Below are 19,755 nucleotides of genomic sequence, written 5' to 3'. Positions count from 1 at the left end.
ACTGAGGTAACAGAGAAAAGGACACCCAAGCAGGAGACCCAAGTCACCCTTCCTTTAAAAGTGACGTTAACAAACCGTGGGAGGTGACCTGGCGTGCTTGCAAAGAGCATCCAAGTCAGAAAGAGGTAGGTGTTAATTACAGCTCCGCCTCTAAGACTGAATGTTTCTGAGCCTCAATTTTCTTATTGGTGAACATGCAGGTAATGATGAATGAACTAAATAAGACAAAGTCTGTGAAAATGCATGGCAATCAAACACGGGAGGAAGAAACAAGCTGGAAGTGCCACTGAATGAATCTCCTCTCTGTGACCTAAGCAAGCAAATTCAAGTCAGTCTGGTCTTTAAAGCAGAGTGTTTACGGAGGGCTTCGACCTCCATCCTCTCTGAAAGCCCTCCAGTGGGAGAATTCACTTAAAATGAAGGGAAATTCAGATTGCTACTCAGTCCCTTCCAAACTGTGGCCCGAGTGCCACGGGTGACTCAGCAAGTTTCTGGAGCCCTAGTCCACTTGACCTTGGTGCTCTGCTCATTTCTGGCATCAGAGAAAGAATGGCCAAGCAAGAGCCCCAAACTAGCTAATGGGAGGGCTGTCTGAGGAAGAATCTAGACACCTGTGCGGACGTGCCACGGTCCTCAGTGAGGCCCCCCAGCTGGAGCAGGCTCCTCCCAACAGTTGAGGCTGGGTATTTTCAGCGGTATCTAACTTCCTCACTTTTTTTTTTTTTAATGGTGCGGTGGGAAGAATGTATTTTCAAGTGAAATGTTATGTTTAAAGTTAGAAAAATATAAAGTTTCAAAGCCCCAACACAAATAGCTGAACCACAATGCAGAAACTTACTCTTAGGTAGAAGGGAAGCCAGTGAGCCCTAGAATTAACTCTGCGCCACAGTGAGAAGCACGGAAAACAGGGCTTCTTATTAACTGCTGATCACCCCCAAGTAAGGGACAAAGCAAACACAAGGGATTAGCCAAACAGGACTTCAAGCCACCGTCCACTGGTCAACCACAAAGGCTCACATTGGCAGAATAAAAAAAAAAAAACTATTAACAATGTTTTTAAATCCCAGAAAATGAACAGTTCCATATGAGAAAAGCCACACGAGTGGACGTCTTAAGAAAAATCAAAGTTTAACTTTAAATACACTTTGCTCTGGTGGGAAAAAAATACCACAGCATCTGCCTGCAATCCATTCTTGACTGGTTAGAATGAGCACATCCTAGAATAACTCCTTGGTGTTAATTTCACAAAGGATGAGCAATCTACTATTAAGAAGCCAAGAGGGTTCATTTTTTAAAAATCACGTAAGAATACTAAATAGCCATAAACAAGTCACCACAATTTTCTAACAAGAAAATAGTATAGTTAGCTTATCTTCAGAAAGGTAAATTTATGCATCTTAGTTGCTTACCTCCCAATCATAGACATTAAAACTCCCAACGACCAATTCAAGAACCCAGTGTTGCAGACGATCTGCATTTTGCTTAAAATCAAAGATTAACACTCGGCCACAAAATCTAAGAGGGAGTGGGAAATGGAGTGAGGAAAAAACATTCATGTTGAAGTTATGAACATATATGAACAATTCCAAATTTCTGCATAGGAAGCAAAACAAGTGGGATTTATTCCTCTGAACTTTTGTAGAAAATGTCAGAGCTCATTTTTACACAGTCTTGCATAGCTGTCTACCTGTTTTCTGAATGTAATTCTCTTTTGCAGTAAAATATTAAGTTCTCAGGGATGGATCTCAGCTTCGTAGGGCAAGTATACATGACTTGAGGGGCCTCTGTAAGACAAAGCGTATAAAATGATGAATATAAATTATGCAGAGGGCACTACAAGTGAGGGGCCCTGGGCGGGAAGTCCCAGCAGCTTCCCAGTAAGTTCACAAGGGTGAGAACATACCAGGTCTCACATTTCTGCTTCACCCACACGGTGTCTTGCAGAACACAGGGCATTTTATAGACACTCAGTACATGTTGATTACACTCATGTCAGAATCAAACAAAGGACGTGACTATGCGATTAAACTCAAGTTCGAGCCTTGGCCCATCTAAATGGTTCAAGATATATCTTATCTCTTCATTCGGTTATACCTTAAATGGTAGTTTGGATTGAACATAATTGGAATTCATGTTGATTCTGTTATTTAACGATTGTCATCGAGTAATATTTTAAAAATTAAAAAAAAATGTCTACCCACTATGGTAGGAGAACAAGCAGAAGATTTTTTTTTTAATCATCAAATAGAAGCTGGATGTACGTGAATCAGACTAAACACTCCTGTTCCTGTGTGTGTGTCCACTGTGACACGCAGCTGGGATCCGTGCACGCTCCCTTGCTGACTGTGAACATCTGTGGCCCATTAGCAGTGGGGTCACCCCATGAGCAGAAGAGGTTACCATTCCAAGGAAAACCTGGAGGAGTTTCTGATGTGTTGACGTATTTCCTCATTCTGCCTGCCAACAGTTAGCACACTGCGTCTTTTTTAATAAATATAAAATAGCAAAAAGAAAATTCACACAATTCTTCAGTTTCTGTTTAGAGGTATGAGGTATTTTGCAAGCAAACAAACTATGAAGGAAATGACTCACTAATCCCACAGGTGTGTGCTCCGGGCTTAGCATTTTAAGTGCTGCTATGCAAAAACACTGCAGAACTCCCCACCTGTGCTGAAGTCCAGAGCTAACAGGATCAATGCGTGATAAAGGGCAGATATTTTGTGAATGTTCCTGAAAGTGAACATATGAAGAATCATTGATCCAAACGACTGCACTCTGTATGCATCTGTGAGGAAAATTTCTTAAGAAAAACCCACTGTTATCAGTAACCTTAGTCACATCATAACAGAACTTATTAAAGGCCTTTCTTAAGACTGACAGGACTGCATAAAAAGCATTTTTAATGTCTTCATTGAAAAGAATATTTGTCAACAACTTTTATAACCAAGGAACACATTAGCAAAAAAAAATTTCCAACATATGATAAGAAGAAAAAGCTTTAATGTTGTTAATCTATGAAGAGTTACAATTAAGTGGTCAGTAATGAGACAATAGTAGTCCAAAAAAAAAATAAGAAAAGGACGTGAAAAGAGAGCTCACAGAAAACATGCATGCCCAGTAAGTATTTTAAAACATGCTAAACCTCACTCATAAATGTAAGAAACATAAATATAAAAACAATGAGCTACTTCTCAATGGACAGATCACAGTAGGGTCTGCTCCAACGGTAGAGATGAGAATGCCCACAGTTGGCAAGGGCGGAGGGAAAAGAAGGAACAGACACTCTCATTCTCGTGGACAGGGTGTGTTTGGTGCAGCTTTCTGGAGGGCAGTCTAGCAACAGCTTTCACACTTTAAAATGCTCATCTGCTTGGACCCATCAACCACTCTTCTATGAAATGATCCTATGGAATTCTCAAACAAGCTCTTAGAAAACATACTCAAAGACACTCTTCACAGCCTTGTTTAAAAGTTTAGAAACAAATTAAGAAACTGGAGAGAGCTTAACTCTCCAACCATAAAATACCATAAAGCCACTCAAAAGAATATAGCTAATCTGTATGTGCTGATTTGAAAAGAACAATAACTTACAGTTCTTAAGTTTTCAATATGCCTGCCACTGTTCTAAGCCCTTTATGTATGTTAATGATCTTACTGAAAAAATCTCCAAGATACAAATAAGCGAAAAAAGAATGTTGCATGTGTGCTATGACTCTATTCATACTGTATATATGATAAACATCATATATAAATAAAAATATATACACATACACTTATATACACACAGAAAAACTGGGGGATAATACAGAAGGAATAATTTACAGTTATCGAAGAAGAGTGAGACTGGGAATGGTACTTGGGGAAATAGAAATGTTTACTTTTCATTTTTATAATTTTCTGAATCATTTAAACTTTTCACTATGTACAAGAATTACTTATATTTTTTAAATGTTAATATGTGTCATAATTAGATTAAAGTCTGCCCTTGTCTGTTTAATTTTTTTCTTTCTACTTCCACATATTTAAAAAAAAAAAACCTGATAAATGTTATTTAGGAAAAAGTAGCAATACGAGAAAACATTAAAGTTTCTTTTTATACCTTTCTATGGTATAAGAATTTTTAACAGGAGCAAGCATTACTTTCAAAATTAAAAGATCTACTAAAAATCAATATTCACTAACTCCAACAAAAACCCCTCATCTCCCTTGCTTCCTTATGAAACCCCAGAATATAAGAGTTTGGGCGAGGATATCCATGGTCCTAAAACATCTGTCTGGCTGACAGTCTTTTTCCTCCCAATATCAAGTCAATTTAATAGTAATTTTTTAAAAGACCAAGTTTAATTACAAGCAAAACAAAAACAGTGGGGGAAAATACAATTATCAATGTGTGAATTATAATGTACACTGATCTATTTATTCTGTGTAACCCGTGACTTAATGACACAGATCAAGGAAGATATTTATGTGCACATCCATAAAGCAGCCAGTGCATGGCGAGGTGACTGTTAACAGTTACCAACAGCACCGTCGTCACCATCACAGCCACTGTCCCCTGGCCACTTCCTATGGGTCTAACACTGAGCTCCATACTCCACACACTTAGCATGTTTAATTCCCACAACAACCTAGGAAGATTCCTGGTTAGCTGATTCTTTACTGGAATTATATAAAATTATAAAACTGGGGAGACAATTTTAGGGTGGCAAATAGCAACCAAAATCTACAAGCAACTGAGACTAGATTTCCGGTATATACTCCTAACCCTTTCACAGATTTTTTTTTTTTTTTTTTGAGATATTTTCACCAGAAACTGACTGTGAATAGTCTTCACGCCCTTAGTTCCAAAGGGCGCTCCTCCTGGCTACTCCTTCCCTGTGCATCTGTCCGGCACATCAGGTGCAGGGGATGCAGGGCCGCGCGCCTGAGGTCCCGTCACCGCTCGCACCCTGCAGGGTCCTACCTGTCCAGCAGCAGCTCCAGCACATCTTTGGTGGCGGCAAAGCCTCTGTACGTCGACAGGAAGATGCTGATATAGGTGAAGTCATTGTCCCCGAAGGCTGTCAGCAGGTTCTCCACAAGCTTCTCCAGGGTGCCAGCTTTGATGGTCCTGATCTTACAGGTCTCGTACTGACTGACTGTATGTCCCGGAGGAAGCTGGTCCCCTTCAACCTGTACAACAAGTTCACGAGCATCATCAGGAAATGAAAGTAAACCTGAAAACACTGCAGTAGCTGAGGTATGGCCTGTCACGTTTTCCCTTTGCTGTGATTTAATTTCCCTGCAAGTCAGGTGAGGCAAACCTCTCACCTGTGGGCACAGGAGAGTGGGACGGGAGTAGGGCTGCAGGGGTGATACGTGCGTTCCCTTCCTCTCTAGAAGCAGAGGTCTTACTCCGCAGACGTTACATCGGCTCCTACGTACTTCCCTACCAAGGACTAGGTTGCTGGCGCATTCTGTGAAGAATGTTTTCTATGACCCCAGGACTGAGTTTAGCAAATGTTCTCAGTCATTCCCTTTTGCACTGTTCCACAGTAAAGTTTTCAGACTCATTCTCAAAGACAGCTCCTACACTGGTGTGCTGGAACCGGCTCGTACTGGCTTTGGAGAGCTGATTTTGTAACTTTTAGATTTGGGTAAACCAGGTGACATCATGTTGATAGCTTGAAACAAAAAAAATCAGCCATGGAAGGAGTGTGTTCTCCGCGGAAAAGCAGGGAGATCTGACCGTGATGTGATGCGCGACCGTCCTCGGAAGGCAGTATACGTTCTGACTCAGCATCACCAGGAGTCAGCAGAGATGGCTGAGAAGGGGCCGCACCAAACAGGCCTCGGCTAACCTCTGATAAGTAACGGAAAGGGTAGGTGGGTGCATGACCCCCGCCTTCTGGAGACTTGCGATGGACAAGAGAAGACATTTATTTGCTCATCAAAAGTACCCATCACATGAGAAGGACACCGTGACTAATATTCATAGGTATACCTGCACGTTGGGAACATAAACCATACTATTTAAAAACTGATTAGTCATAAAATCTGTGAAGCTTAAAAACTGAGTATGAGGGAAGAGAATTAAACTGAAGAAAAACATGGGTGTGCCTTACACGCCGCAATAAACCTGTACCTAACAAATCATACAGCGATTCGATTTTCAGAGTTCAACCTGCCCTTCACAGGCGCTAGGGGAAGATGGCCTATGGAGAGGATCCTTCCTGAAAGCAAATAATCATTCTAAGTGATCCAAACAATCACCAGGCGACGTCCCTGAAGTGTTAGTTTGGTATTGTTTTACGTTGGATGGTGCTGAATTGAAACAATCAGACACGTGAAAATTAAAGAAAGGGAGGGGAAAAGAGAGAATCAAATCTCTAAATGATGACATGATGCTTTAAGCAGCATGTTTGCTCTTCCTTCGCTGGGCCTGTTGGAAGTTAAACCACTAGAAGGAAATTAGCAGGCGAGACTGCATTCCATTAAGACCAGAGTGGAGGCCATCACTTTTAGAAGGGGCTTAGAATAGCTTACTGTCATCACGGCTAACTGCTAGCAGGAATTAATGCTAAGACTCCAGCATATGTGGTGGGTGGCTTTTATTTCTTTATTTAATTTTGAAAGATACTTTGAGTTTACTAAGGAAAGGAATCTGGTTCAGGTGAAATACTGAACGTTTCTTTAGGCCCCTTAGGACTGTGGACTCGGATCCTGGCTTAACAATTACTCTTTCTCTCTCTGTGTGTAGTTTTAGGACTATCAGTACCCACCTGTCTTCCAGGAGCTTCAGTTAACTTTAACTGGAAACAATAAATGAAAAAGATACATGGTTTCAAAGTTTAATTACATTTTAAATTACTAGGTACAGTGTTGTCCTAAGGGTGTGCTGTAAACACTAGCTCCAAAACAAAAAGCCCTGTGGTCAGGTTTGGGAACTTGAGAGTTAAACGAGGTCAAATATATTTCTTTGCTGCAGAATTTCTTCAAGTCTTTAAAATGCTAACATGTTATAAAATTCCAAGAGAAAGATATGGTAGATGACATTTCCTAATGGATTTCCCTTTAGTCTCAGGGCATCTTGCATAACATTAGAGTGAACCTTCTTTGGAAAATGTTAGCGTCGTAAGACACTGTGATGTATTTAAAAATTAATTCGCATTTGCCCCCTTTCACTTAAAAAAAAAGAAAAATCAAGACATTCTAAAAATAAAATGTTAATTTTTATCTTCATACATCTATATTCCTTTGATCTTTTTCTTCAGTACAAAATTTAGGAGTGTTTTATGTGTTTTACTTTGTCGCTTCAAAAAATCTGGTCAAAATAGTTAGCAACCTGATAATATTTAAAAGTATGGTTTAGAAATATGCCTCAATGTCAAATGTTAACAACAAAAACAAAAGGAATGGTGACTTTTCAGTTTCTATGGATGCTCAAGCTCTGACTCTAAATCAAGCTTCCTTAACGTGGGACAGTGGCAGCGCTCCCTCACCAAACTGTTTTGTAATTAAACGATTCTTATTTTACTCACAACGCAAATTCCACTTTAAAAGCTAAATCTTTTCTTACTGAAAGTAGTAACTATTTAAAAGAACTAATTTTTCCCTAAGCAGGGATGTGGCGAAAAAGTCAAACACAGAGAAAAGTGCTTGTCAAAGAACCTGATGAAGTGGGTCCCTTTTCCTGCCAGAAAGGAGATTTGGCAGGAAGCCAAGGCTCCCCCTTGGGAATGGAATCTCGTTGCTCATTAACCCAGTCGCTTCCTTTCAGTCTTCCTTTCACTCTGAAAAAAAAAAATCTCAACGTGCACGCCTAAGCCTCAGAAGTCCCTTTAATGGTTGCTGTTCCTCAATATTCGCATCTGTACATTAGGAAGAACCATGTTTGAACTAATAGAGTATTATGAATATTTCTATTTTAAAAATTATTCTCTAAGTGCAAAGAGTGAGCATGGCAATGTCATAAATGAAGTCTGGGAACTGCTCTGATGCCTAAAGTCACCCTCACAAAAATTTACAACGCATGGGGAGGTGTCAGAGCACTGGCTTAATGTCATTTTCTGCACATTTGCTAAGCACCCTAGCATCTATTTGCTGTAGCAGGGGGAAGACCAGGTTTCTGAAGATGAGTTTTAATTGATCAACATTCAAATAAAGTACATTTTAGAAAATAAAAATGTTGTAATTATCTGCTTGGAATTATTTGGAAATAAAATATACAAAAGTGAACCACAAAAAAGATACTACACCTTACGGTCAGACTGGAGAAGCTAAAATTTAAGTTTAATTTTTGCAGCAAAATATTCAATAGCTACATGACCCTTTCAAGAGATTTTAGGATCTGTTTTTGTTTGTAATATCTCAATACCTTTGAATTCTAGTTTAAAAGAATAGTTGGGAGAGGTGGGGGGGAGAGCCTTGGCAAACTAACCCAGACACAGAGAGCAGGGCACGGGGCACTGAGCCTGCCCTCTGGGTTAGCACGCTAACAGGAAACAGCTCAATCTGGATTTAATCAGAGACCATCGCTTTACTGACAAGATCATGATACTGAGGCCACAAAAATGTTTCATGATTGTTTTTTTGGCCAATCCTTCTGCCATTAGAATTCAGCTTTTCCTAAGAGAACACAGCTGACTCCTGTGGGGTAAATATCTAAAATTCTGCCCAACTGTCCAAGTCATGGAATTTCCATAATTACCGATTTGGACACGAGGGGGACAGGAGAGAGAGTATGTGAGAGATGAAATGTGCCATATTTCAATTTTGCTTCCAGTCACTGAGAAATATACTTTCACCTTCTAAAACACACACTGTTCACAACTTGGGTGCGCCTAATCTGAAAAAAATTTTTTTTTCCTTCAATCAAAATAATCCTTTAGTCATCTGATACTTCCACAGGGAATGTGTTAAGTAAACAACCTCATGAGACTGGAGACGGTATGGAGTCCTTCCCCCCGTCAGGCTTAGCCTTCAGTACATCAGTTCTCAGGCGTCCTGACCTGAGCCAAACGTCAACAGTGAACACTATTCGAGTCATAACTTCCTAAGAAAACCTGAAACCCAGAGCCAGGGTTTTACAGAACACGTCGCCATCTGACCATTCATCCCAGAACACCAAGGGGACATTTGACATTTCCTATTCAAATGCCCTACAACCACCATCCAGTAACAAGAAACCACCCCAGGATAGGAGATGCCAGAAACAACTCACAAGTCAACTGATCATCTGTCCGTGTTGCCCAAATACATAGAGATTAAATGTCTTCACCAGGCAAAGAAAAAATATGTGGAAGTAAAGGCACACAGCAGAACGTTATGGGAAGGGCAGTGTATCTGAGCATGGAGAGTTACTTACACGTGGGACGTTCAGAAAAGTAAGGCATAGTCTGTACGAACCCCAGGCCATGTGGCGTCAAGCTCGGTGTGAGCTTCTGCACTGTGTCAACTTCTACTTTGGGTGTCAACTGACTTTTTTTTTTTGCTAGGTTAGGGTTGCCAGGACACCCAGTTAAATACTAATTTCAGAAAAATAACAAATAATTGAATAATTTGGGAGCAAAAGTATGTCCCGTGCAGTATTTAGTACCTACTCATATGGAAAAATTATTGATCGGAATTTCCAAACTAACTTGGCATCCTGTATTTTCATCTGCTAAGTTTGGCAGCCCTCTGCTAAACGCATACAAAGGGTAGAGAAGGGTTCTCTCATCTATTCACCTACTTACTCAGCCACACATGAACTAAATGATACCAGGTGCCGGGAACCATCCAAGGCAGTAGAGATGTAAGGTAAATAGTACACAGTTCTGACACCCAGGGTGTTCAGTCTGGGGGAGGAAACAGACACAAAGAAACCATTATGATGCAGTGTGAGTAAAACAGTAGAGAGAGAGGCAGACATCATGAAAGAACCAGGAGGGACCCAACAGGGAGGTGGCATCTGAAGGTGACTGGAAAGATAATGGTGCCACCCTCATGAAAGAAAATTGAGGAGGGGAGGCCAGATTTTGGTGAGGCAGAAGCACTGAGTTCCACTTTTAAAAATGTAAAAATTGAAGCATCTTTGGAATTTTCCAATGTTACGGTCCTAGAGGCAATCAGAATCCAAAAGCTGCGGAGAGGGGTCTCAAATGGAAACATGTAGGAGTTACATCAATTAAAATGGCTTCACTCTTCCAGGCAGAGCGTGCAGAACAGGAAAGAGAAGAGGGCCAAGGATGCCATCTGCAAGAATACCCAAGTTAAGAGGGTTCCAAGAGCAAAGACGTCAGCGCTAGGAGAAGCACCGGCACATGTGAGTTTACACTCACCTGATCTGTGGTAGCTTTTCTGGGCAGAGAACCCAGAAGAAACCTTCACTGCCAGGTTCACATACATGCCAACATCTGCGCCTTCCATCTGATCATGCAAACGTATTGAGGTCTAGCCAGGAGCACTCTGGGGCCAGCCTGTCCCGCCTGCCAACTGTTCACACCTTCTCAAATCTGTGCTCAATGACAGCATGTTGGTATGCGAACCTGGCCATGGTGGAAATCCTTACACCATGGAAACTGGTGAAACTGGTGGCAAGTCAGGGCGTTTGGTCTGGAGAGATGATTTATCAGCACACCACTGCCTGGGAGTCCCTCTCAGATCATGTCAACTCTCAATTCAAGAGACTGCATACTGGTAGGTCATTTTTCCCTTTCGGGGGCCACTCCAGTTAAGGCGCCTATGTTGTCCCCGTGATCTTTGACCCTACTGAAGATAGAAAACGATGCCCCTGAACTAAGAAGACAGCAGCCACGTGAGGGAAGAGCGGCCAGAGGAGCACGTGCCTGACAAATGAATGTGCTCTAAAGAAAAAAAAACAAGAGAGAGAGAGACAAGATCCCCAAAGTTGACTCTGCTTGAAGTTCGTGTTAGGATGTAGTCGGATTCTATGATGAGCACCTTCATCTGCAGGAAAATGCTAAGAGAGCTGCAACAGCAAACAAGGGTCAGTGTATCATCACACAGGAACCCGCCCCGGCCGCCGACCTGTCTCAGCGGGGTTTCCTAGATCCCCCGCAGAGTCCAGGGGCACGCTCCCGGGGAAACAGGAAGTTGTGCTTTCCATCTCCCAAGAAATGGTGGTCCTCCTGACTGTGAATCTGCTCCGCCCAGTGTTCACCCACAACAGACCAGATCTTCTCTGATGCAGACCCCTGACATTCTGGTCTTCCTTTAAGGATTCCAGAGGCTTTAAGGAGGCAGATTCAAAAATTAAGTGGATTTTAGGGAGTTTGCAGCCTACATTTTCCAAGAAAAATAACTTCATTTTTATATGCTACTTTTTTGCTTGAAACTCAGAATGCTGATGATTAAGAGGTTTTGAATGAATCCGGCCTCTGTTTCCCTTTCTGAAGCCAGTGTCCTATGGGACATAGGGCAATAACTTAGTTTCAATGTCTTGGTCATCAGTTTTGCAAAATGAAGAAATCACATGCTATTCTGAAACATTCAAGGCTTTAGAGCTGCAGCAGGGGAGAGAGGTTTGAACTAAAATAGTCCTGTTCTCATGTGCCTTAATATCAAAAACACAAGCAACCCAATCAAAAAATGGACAGAAAATACCTAAAAAGACTTCTCTCCAAAGAAGACATCCAAATGGCCAGCTGAGAAGCACGTGAAGAGATGCTCAACATCACTAACTGTTAGAGACATGCAAATCAAAGCTACAATGAGATACCATCTCATACCAGCCAGAAAGGCCATCATTAAAAAGTCTACAAACAACAAATGCTGGAGAGAGTGTGGAGAAAAGTGAACTCTCCTACACTGCTAGTGGGAATGTAAATTGGTGCAGCCACTGTGGAGGACAGTATGGAGGTTCCTTAAAAAACGACAATTAGACCTACCATATGATCCAGCAATCCCACTCCTGGGTGTATACCCAGAGGAAAATATAATTCAAAAAGACACCTGCACCCCAATGTTCATAGCAGCACTGTTTATAATAGCCAAGCCATGGAAACAACCCAAATGTCCATCAACAGATGACTGGATAAAGAAGTTGTGGTATATTTATACAATAGAATACTATTCAGCCATAAAAAAGAATAAAATAATGCCATATGCAGCAACATGGATAGACCTGGAGATTGCATACCAAGTGAAGTAAGCCAGGAAAAGAAGGAAAAATGCCATATGATACCTCATATATGTGGAATCTAAAAAAAAGGGACACAAATGAACTAATTATTTATAACTTAGAGGACTGATTTATTGAATATGTGTAGGCACATCTGACTGTCCTTTATGATTGGATTACTGCATTCTGTTGATTCTTCTTTACTAGTTGGCTTTATTCCTTTGATAACTATGTAAGTTTAAAAAGCTAAAGCTCTAAACTGTTCTTAGAAACAATGAACAGTACATATAGGTAAATTTCTCCAAATGTGTATAGAAATAAAACATTATGTCTATGAGAGCATTGATTAATTAATTAATTAATTAGTCACTGTTGCATGTACCAAATTACATCACAAATCGTCACAAACAGCTTTCAGTGTCCAGGGTGAACTTGCAGAAGTCACAATTCCCTCCTTTCTCTCACATTCAGACCTCAAGTGCCCGATGTCTTCCTGTCCTGAGGTCACAGGTTCACAGGTGCCCTTGGCTTTCTGGAATTCATCCTGCTTTTGTGCAGTCCAGCCAACCTCTGTCTGAAAAGGTCAGCAGGGGGTAGCACGCTTCTGTGTGACCTAATACTCTCTGTGAATGATGCCTGCTGTGAATGGCAAGTCTTCCCCACCGCCCAGAAGCCTTTCCAGCCCTCCATCAGCCCCCCAGACAGCTCCGTGGGGCTTTATCTCCTGCTGGGACGTGAAGTGCTCCTTCACCAATCCTTGGGTGGGCCGGGAGCTGCCAGATGCTCCCCGATTTAGTCACTAGTTCGATTCTCATTCGGCATCTCTTATCGTCCCCACTTTCCTATGGGATTCGTTCAGTTTTAAGCAAAGTAAACATTTAGTTTCCACTATCATTATCACCTATTATAAGCATAAAAATCAAGCCCCATTATCAAAACACCAGCAAAACCATTACTTCCCCAGAATTCAGAATTCAAGTGAAGACTCTATCTATCCAGCTTGCCCCTTTCCCCCTCCAAAACGAAATCTTTCCTGTCTATGTGGACTTATAAGCTCAAATGTAGTTTAACTTTACAGTTCCCACAAAGCCCTGGGACACAAAGCCTCTGGCAAGCACTATACCCCTCAGGGCTGTGTTTGGCATAGGGACTGTCCCTACGCCACGGGCTTGCAGAACTGGCAACCAATAGAACGAGCAGGGATCTTTCAAGAACGCTATCAGGTGATCCAATCTAGGGCATGGTAAGAAAACCAATTTAGTTTATCTTGAGCACATCTCTCTGAAAGATACACCGAAGTAAAGTGGCTTTAAAAAAAAATAAGTTTTCCTCTTCATAAGCTGCACATTAAGTCTAAGAAAACCATCCTTATGCCTTAAGTGAAAAGGAAGACAGAGAGTTAACAGATATTTATTCAGCCGTTAGGAGTTAGATGTTCAATCTTTAAGACAATGCTTTGGCACAGGAATTATTCTCATTTCACTTAAGGACTCTGAGGTTTGGAGAAATAGGGGTCTGACCCAAAGTCAGCCAGCCAATTAGCATAGTTAACAGTCAGGACATAAAACCAGCGCTGTCTTTCTATTACCATGTGTTGTGTGAAAACACAAAGTGACACAGTACTGGGCATTCAATAGGCTTTATCTGCACGCCCGAGACGATCGCAGCTCAATAGCCCAGGATCTCCACACTTCACAGGACTGTTGTGAGAAAGAGATAAAATTAGATAATAGATCTAAGTCCTGCTGAATGGTTACAACAACTATTTAGGATTCTACAAGTAAAAGAAAATATTGTATGTAATACTAAAATTCTTCTCTTTTTACTTTCTTCCCCCTACCTCAATTACTTACAGCAAAAGTTAGGTCTTATTAAGTGTTCTCTGGTATTATCCCAATTACTTCTCTTTTTTTTGTTTGTTTAATTGAAGTATAGTCAGTTACAATGTGTCAGTTTCTGGTGCATAGCATAATGTCCCAGTCGTGCATATATATACATATATTTGTTTTTGTGTTCTTTTTCATTAAGTTACCAATTACTTCCTGACATTGACTGAGATCTTTAATACCTAAAGATGAAAAAATATTGTTTTAGTGCTAAACACCCTGTTTGGAGGAAAACAACAATCTCCCCTCATTATTACAGTTTCTTAAAAGAGTAAATTAAGTCTAAAAAAAAGATGAATGACTTTACTCAAGGGCTCAGAAGAAGTCAGGAGAACAATGTTATTAAGTTGCATGAGAAGCCGCTGGGTGACACAGCGTAGGATATCCATGGGGGAACACTCATGTTCTGCTCTGATTTCCAAATTATTCATTAGTTTTCCCCTCTGCTAGGTTTATAAATCTCTCTAGTCACGAGACAATTCCCCTGTATTTTTAGAAAGAAAGGAAAATGAAAGCAAAATGGCAATATGACTGATTATGCGAGACAGCCAGACAAAGTGGCAGGTCTATAAACGCTGACACTTAATAAAAATAAATAGAGAGAGGGCGGAGTGTAGAAAGAACCGATACCTGGCAAAAACACAGATCCAATTTCCCCCAGCAAAAAGAAACTTTTGAGAAAACAACCATTTTGTTCACCAGATTTTAATGTGTAAAAAAACAGGCGTGTCAGTTGTAAAGAAACTGTTTATCTTGCTAATAACGTGCTCATCATTCCCATGGCTCGTGAACCTCTCTTGATGTCAGTTAGTAAAAATAGTTTCCAAATGGTTTCTACCGTGCAAAGAACCCAAATGAGGGGCTAGGGGAACCTAGAAAGGAAATGAAGGACCACACTGTTTAAAATCCTAACTGTAGAGATTATAATATGATTGTGATTTTTTTTTTCACTTAGTGGCATGGAAGGAAAGGACTGTTTATAGCTTAACACTAGTGAACATTTAATAAATTAGATAAATGCCTGGTAAATAAGCAGCGGCCCGACGGAGAGAATTTCAGAACCGATGGGGATAAAGCTCTCTTGCCACCTTGAGATTCAGCAATAAGGAAGGCAGGGAACTAGATCCTGTTTCCAGGTCCAGGTCAGCGAATCGTCAAGTACTTGTCAGTGCCTTCTCTTCATCTGCATACCTAGCAGTGGGCTAGAATCACTCTTTCTAATTTAATTGTTTTTGGTATTTCCTAGATAGACTTGACTGGATTCACTCATTCAACAAATGTTCATTGAGTCCCTACCACGTGACTGCTGAAAGCCAGAGGTAACGACAGAGAATTAGACACACAAGATGCCAGCTCACACAAGTAAAACCACGTCCTCGACAAGCAAGCAGATGGGGGAGCCGTCGCCGACCAGGCCTGGGCGTGGTCCAGCGGAGCCCACTCCAGGAGTCGGAGTCTCCCATCACCCCGTCCTGAGAGGTCACAGCTGCTCCGGAAGGAATGCCGTAGAGAGCTTCGGCTCATCTCACCACGACACACAAACAGGTAGGAGCTACGACTGTGTACAAGGCAACTCTGTCTAATCAGTAATATGTAACCAGAAGTAGTTACTGGAGACGGGACCATTGACCAAATGGAAGTAAATACAGATGGTCCTCAGTTGTCGCTTCTCTGTGACACCTGAAACAGTGCTATGGCAACAGAACGACAGACTGTGTCATTCATTTGTACACACCAAATCAGTCTTACTTTTAACCAAAGGCACTACTCTACTTCATAAAGGTAACGAGTCAGACAGTATGTTCAGCAAAAGTTCTAAAATTTTAGTTATAGTAGTTTGAGTTTCAAAATGTAAAATATTTTAAGATTGTTTTTGGTAAAAAAAAAAAAGTCACTAAAAACAATGTACATTTTGGGCTTTGTCTGTTTCGTTGAACACACTAAACAGTTTTCAAGAGAATCACCTGAGATGCTGGGTAAGAATCACTGATTCTTGGACCCATATTGCAGATTCTGATCAACAGACCTAGAATAAAACCAAGGGATCTGCATCTTGGCCAGCATCCCAGGTAATTTTAAGTGCAGAAGATCTGCTGATCACCCTTAGAGAAATACCGTGCTTGACAACGCAAAAATCAAAGATGAGTAAGATTTATTGATGGGATAAAGGAGAAGTTGATAAACCAATATAACACTTAGACAAAGCCACGTGGCCCCCTCCAGTGTCCTCATTTGTAAACTGGGAGTAATATTACCTTTACCTTCCTCTGTTCCCCTTGATGTTGCAGGATGATTAAAACAAAACAAAACAAACAGAAAATGGGATAAGCTTTGAACTGCTTGACATGAAAGGACTATATAATAAACTAGTGTATTATTAACACTCACGCCAATGGGCTGAGATCCTTTCAAACAAACCATGTGAACCTTCTTATGTGTTTATCCTGTAAAATTCAATGGGTCTTCCTACAAGAAAGGAAGGTATTAAGACGAGCCTGCAGAGTACACTTCTGCCATCACTACTCTGCTCCCCGGCTGTCAACACTGTGGACGTGCTCAGCACCCACCTCTGTGGTGCTCCCGCAGGTCTGACACTCGGACTTTCTGCCCCTCTGCTCATGAGCAACACTTTCTCGACCACCACCAATAATTCTAAGCACTTTACACATATCCCATGATAACCTTACAAGGCAGATAAATTTCTTGCCTCCATTTCACAGGTATTTTATAGAAAACTCAGAGAGGCTCAGAGAGACTAAGTGACCTGTCCTAGAGCACACAGCTGAAAAGCGGCCAAAGCCAGGATTCCAATCCAAGTGGTCTGGACCCAGCGTCACGCCTGACCAGAATTCTATTTCATCTCCTTCAAGGTTCTCTTGAGACACTACAGGCTGGTCGCTAGTTCCTGGCGCTTCACTTACCAATTCCGTATGGAAACACTTCTAGCCCTCAGGCCTCTCTTCTTCTTAGTCTGTACTGTCTTTCTGGCCATCCCATACTTACAGCCCCTTCCCCCAGGTTCACATAACACAAGTATTCTTCTTATTCCCAAATCTTTATCTCCAGTCCTTACTTTTCTTCTAAATTCTCCATCTGATTTTCCAATTTCCAACACATCCACCTGAATAATCTATAAGGAACTCTAACTCAACATGTACAAAAAGAAACTCGTTTTATTCCTCTAAAATCTCACCCCTTCTCTCTAGCTTCTGACTTAGTTAATGGTCCAAGTCCTAAACCTAAAAGTCATCCTTGTCCCCACCTTATCTCCCCCTCACCTCCAAAATCCGAACTGTCCACTCCCTGGCTCTCCCTCCATTCTACTCCTCGCCCCACCCTGCCTCACAGTAACTGGGCATGGAGAACAAGCGATTAACGAGTTCACTTGTCTCTAGTCTTGCTAAAATCATCTTTATAAGGAACAGATCCTAGTTTAGAATAAAGTTTCCCAGTATCTACCAAAGCTAAACATGCCTATCCCGTGACTCGGCAATTCCTTTCCCAAAAGATAATGCATGGACGCCCACCAGAAGACTTGGGCAGAAACAGTTACAGCAGCTATTTCTTGAGAGCCACACACACTTTCCACAGTATGTTGTAAGCCTTCGTTTACTTACAGGCATCTTCCACGAGACTGTAAAATCATTAAAGGCAAAGACCATTCATGTTGATATTTCCAAAAATCAGCCTATAACCACGTCGGTAAGTAAAGAACATTAAATAAGTATGTTTTTAAGATAAAAATGAGTTTTTTATCTAATGAATCTAATGACACTATGTTCCCTAAGCAACCTGTTTCTTGATTCTTCCAAGTTCAGTCAAATTAAAAAAAATCTGTACATAGATACAAGAAAAGTCTGTACATCATAATACAATAAGAGCATACAATACTTGGTCATCACTTCTTAGGTGGACGCTAAAGTAAACACTCTTTCAGATTGTTCTTACAGCACCCAGAGTAATCTTTTCAAAACACAAATCAGATCGTGTCACTCCCCTGCGTAAAACCTCCCACCGGCTTTAACGACACTTGGAGCAATACGCAGACTACCGCGGCCCACGGGCCCTTCCTGCCTACCTCCCCGCCCTCCCCACCGAAGCCAGCTCCTTCCCTCTCTAAGCCTCAGCCACACCCGTCTTCCTTCGGTTCTTAAAGCGTAGCAAGCTCATTCACACCTAAGGATTTTTGGCATTCGTTCCTTTTGCCCGACCCGCTGCTCAGCCGGATTTTCTCACGGTGGGTCCTGCCTCTCATTCACTTTTTTTTGAACAGGTGGTACCCCCAGATAAACCCCCTGGACCCTCTCTCCAGTGTCACACTCCCCATCTTCCCCCGCCAGGCCAGGTCACGTTATTCAGGTTAATTGCTTATAGAGCAATTATTCGCATGTTTGCTGACTGGTTCACATGTTTGCTGTCTGCAAACTCTACAGCAGCAGAGTTTTCATCTGTCTTGTTCACTGCTATATCGCTGGGGTATAGAATGATGTCTATCACACAGCGAGGGCTCAATAAATGTTTGCCGTACTAAGTGAAAAACAAATTAATGTTGTCATTAAATTGCAAATTATTTAAAAATCTGACTCAAAGGCTTGCTAACCTCCAAAGATTTACTGAAAAATGCAAAACTCTGTCCCCTGAACTAAAAACCTTAGGCAAACAAAGTTAACTGATTCTATCTCTGCACAGAAGTTGAGAACTGAAGTGAAACTTATCAAAATGACTATTCTGAGCTTTTTTTTGAAACTCAATTAATGCCACTTGGTGATCATGATTATAAAAATTACTGAAGTCACAGGGTTTTTTCCTGCAGAATTCCTTTCCCATCAAGACTGAGATGCTGAATCAAACTACACAGAACAAGGTTCCCTCATTCTCCGAGCCGGACACAGCCCTCATTGTTCCATCAGATGCAAATGCCATCGAGCCAACTGCTTGCTTTGAAAACAGAGAGTGGGAATATGCTCTTGTTTTGACTTCTTACAACCCCAAGTGGGAGTATCAGAAGAAATGAATACAGAAGCGAATCAACCAGCTCCATAACGTGAGTAAATACGCTGCAAGCTGACGTACGGGGTGCTGGACTACCAAAAAGCTTCCAGCACTTTCTGCATGAAAGACGTGGTACAAAGTAAGGAGGGATTTCATCGGAAGTCTTTTAACTTCCCCTTTCCCTTGTGCCAGGGTCTAAGCCTTGAACACTTAGAACGACTGCTTGAGGTCTCTAAATTTAAAATACGTTTTTACCGCTGAAACGAGTAAGCACTCTTAACGTCTCATCCCAGAACGCCAAGCGAGGGCGGTTTCCACCTTCCAGTAAGGCTCACTCGCAGCCAGTCATTAACCTTCTTCAGTGGGGGTCGAGAGCAGTGCTTCTTTACCACAAATCCAGCTTCCACTCATTTATTTATTCAGAAATGTTAAGTGAGCTTTTCCTATGTTCAGGTACCATATTATAAGACACTGAGAATACAGAAGTAAACACAGACACGGTCCCTAGCCTCATAAAGACAACACTCAAGCAGAGAAGACAAACAGTAAACAGATAAACTTCACCACGAACTATCTAATGACAATAGAGATCATTGCTCCCCATAAAAAAGGTGCTAAAAGAACATAAGGCAAGGGGTTCAGATTTTGTCTTGGTGGTCAGGGGAAGCTTCCCTGAGGAAACAAGGACCAGAATAATCAGTACATGGAAACCACCTAAATGTTCATCGACAGATGACTGGATAAAGTTGTGGTGTACACACACACACACACACA

General features: G+C 41.4%; 1 protein-coding gene across 3 annotated transcripts in view; it reads right to left on the bottom strand.

The window, feature by feature from the left end:
* Positions 1–19,755, bottom strand: part of RGL1 (ral guanine nucleotide dissociation stimulator like 1) — a 257,819-nt gene that overhangs the window by 76,808 nt on the left and 161,256 nt on the right. For all 3 annotated transcript variants that reach the window (XM_074349938.1, XM_074349937.1, XM_074349936.1), the window contains one exon: positions 4,964–5,172. In XM_074349938.1, the coding sequence (XP_074206039.1) occupies positions 4,964–5,172 (209 nt within the window). The remainder of the gene's footprint in view (positions 1–4,963; positions 5,173–19,755) is intronic.

This window comes from Camelus bactrianus, chromosome 21, assembly GCF_048773025.1.
Source record: "Camelus bactrianus isolate YW-2024 breed Bactrian camel chromosome 21, ASM4877302v1, whole genome shotgun sequence".
Classification (NCBI taxonomy): domain Eukaryota; kingdom Metazoa; phylum Chordata; class Mammalia; order Artiodactyla; family Camelidae; genus Camelus; species Camelus bactrianus.
Note: the sequence above shows the minus strand (reverse complement) of the source record. Positions and strands in the feature narration are given on the sequence as shown.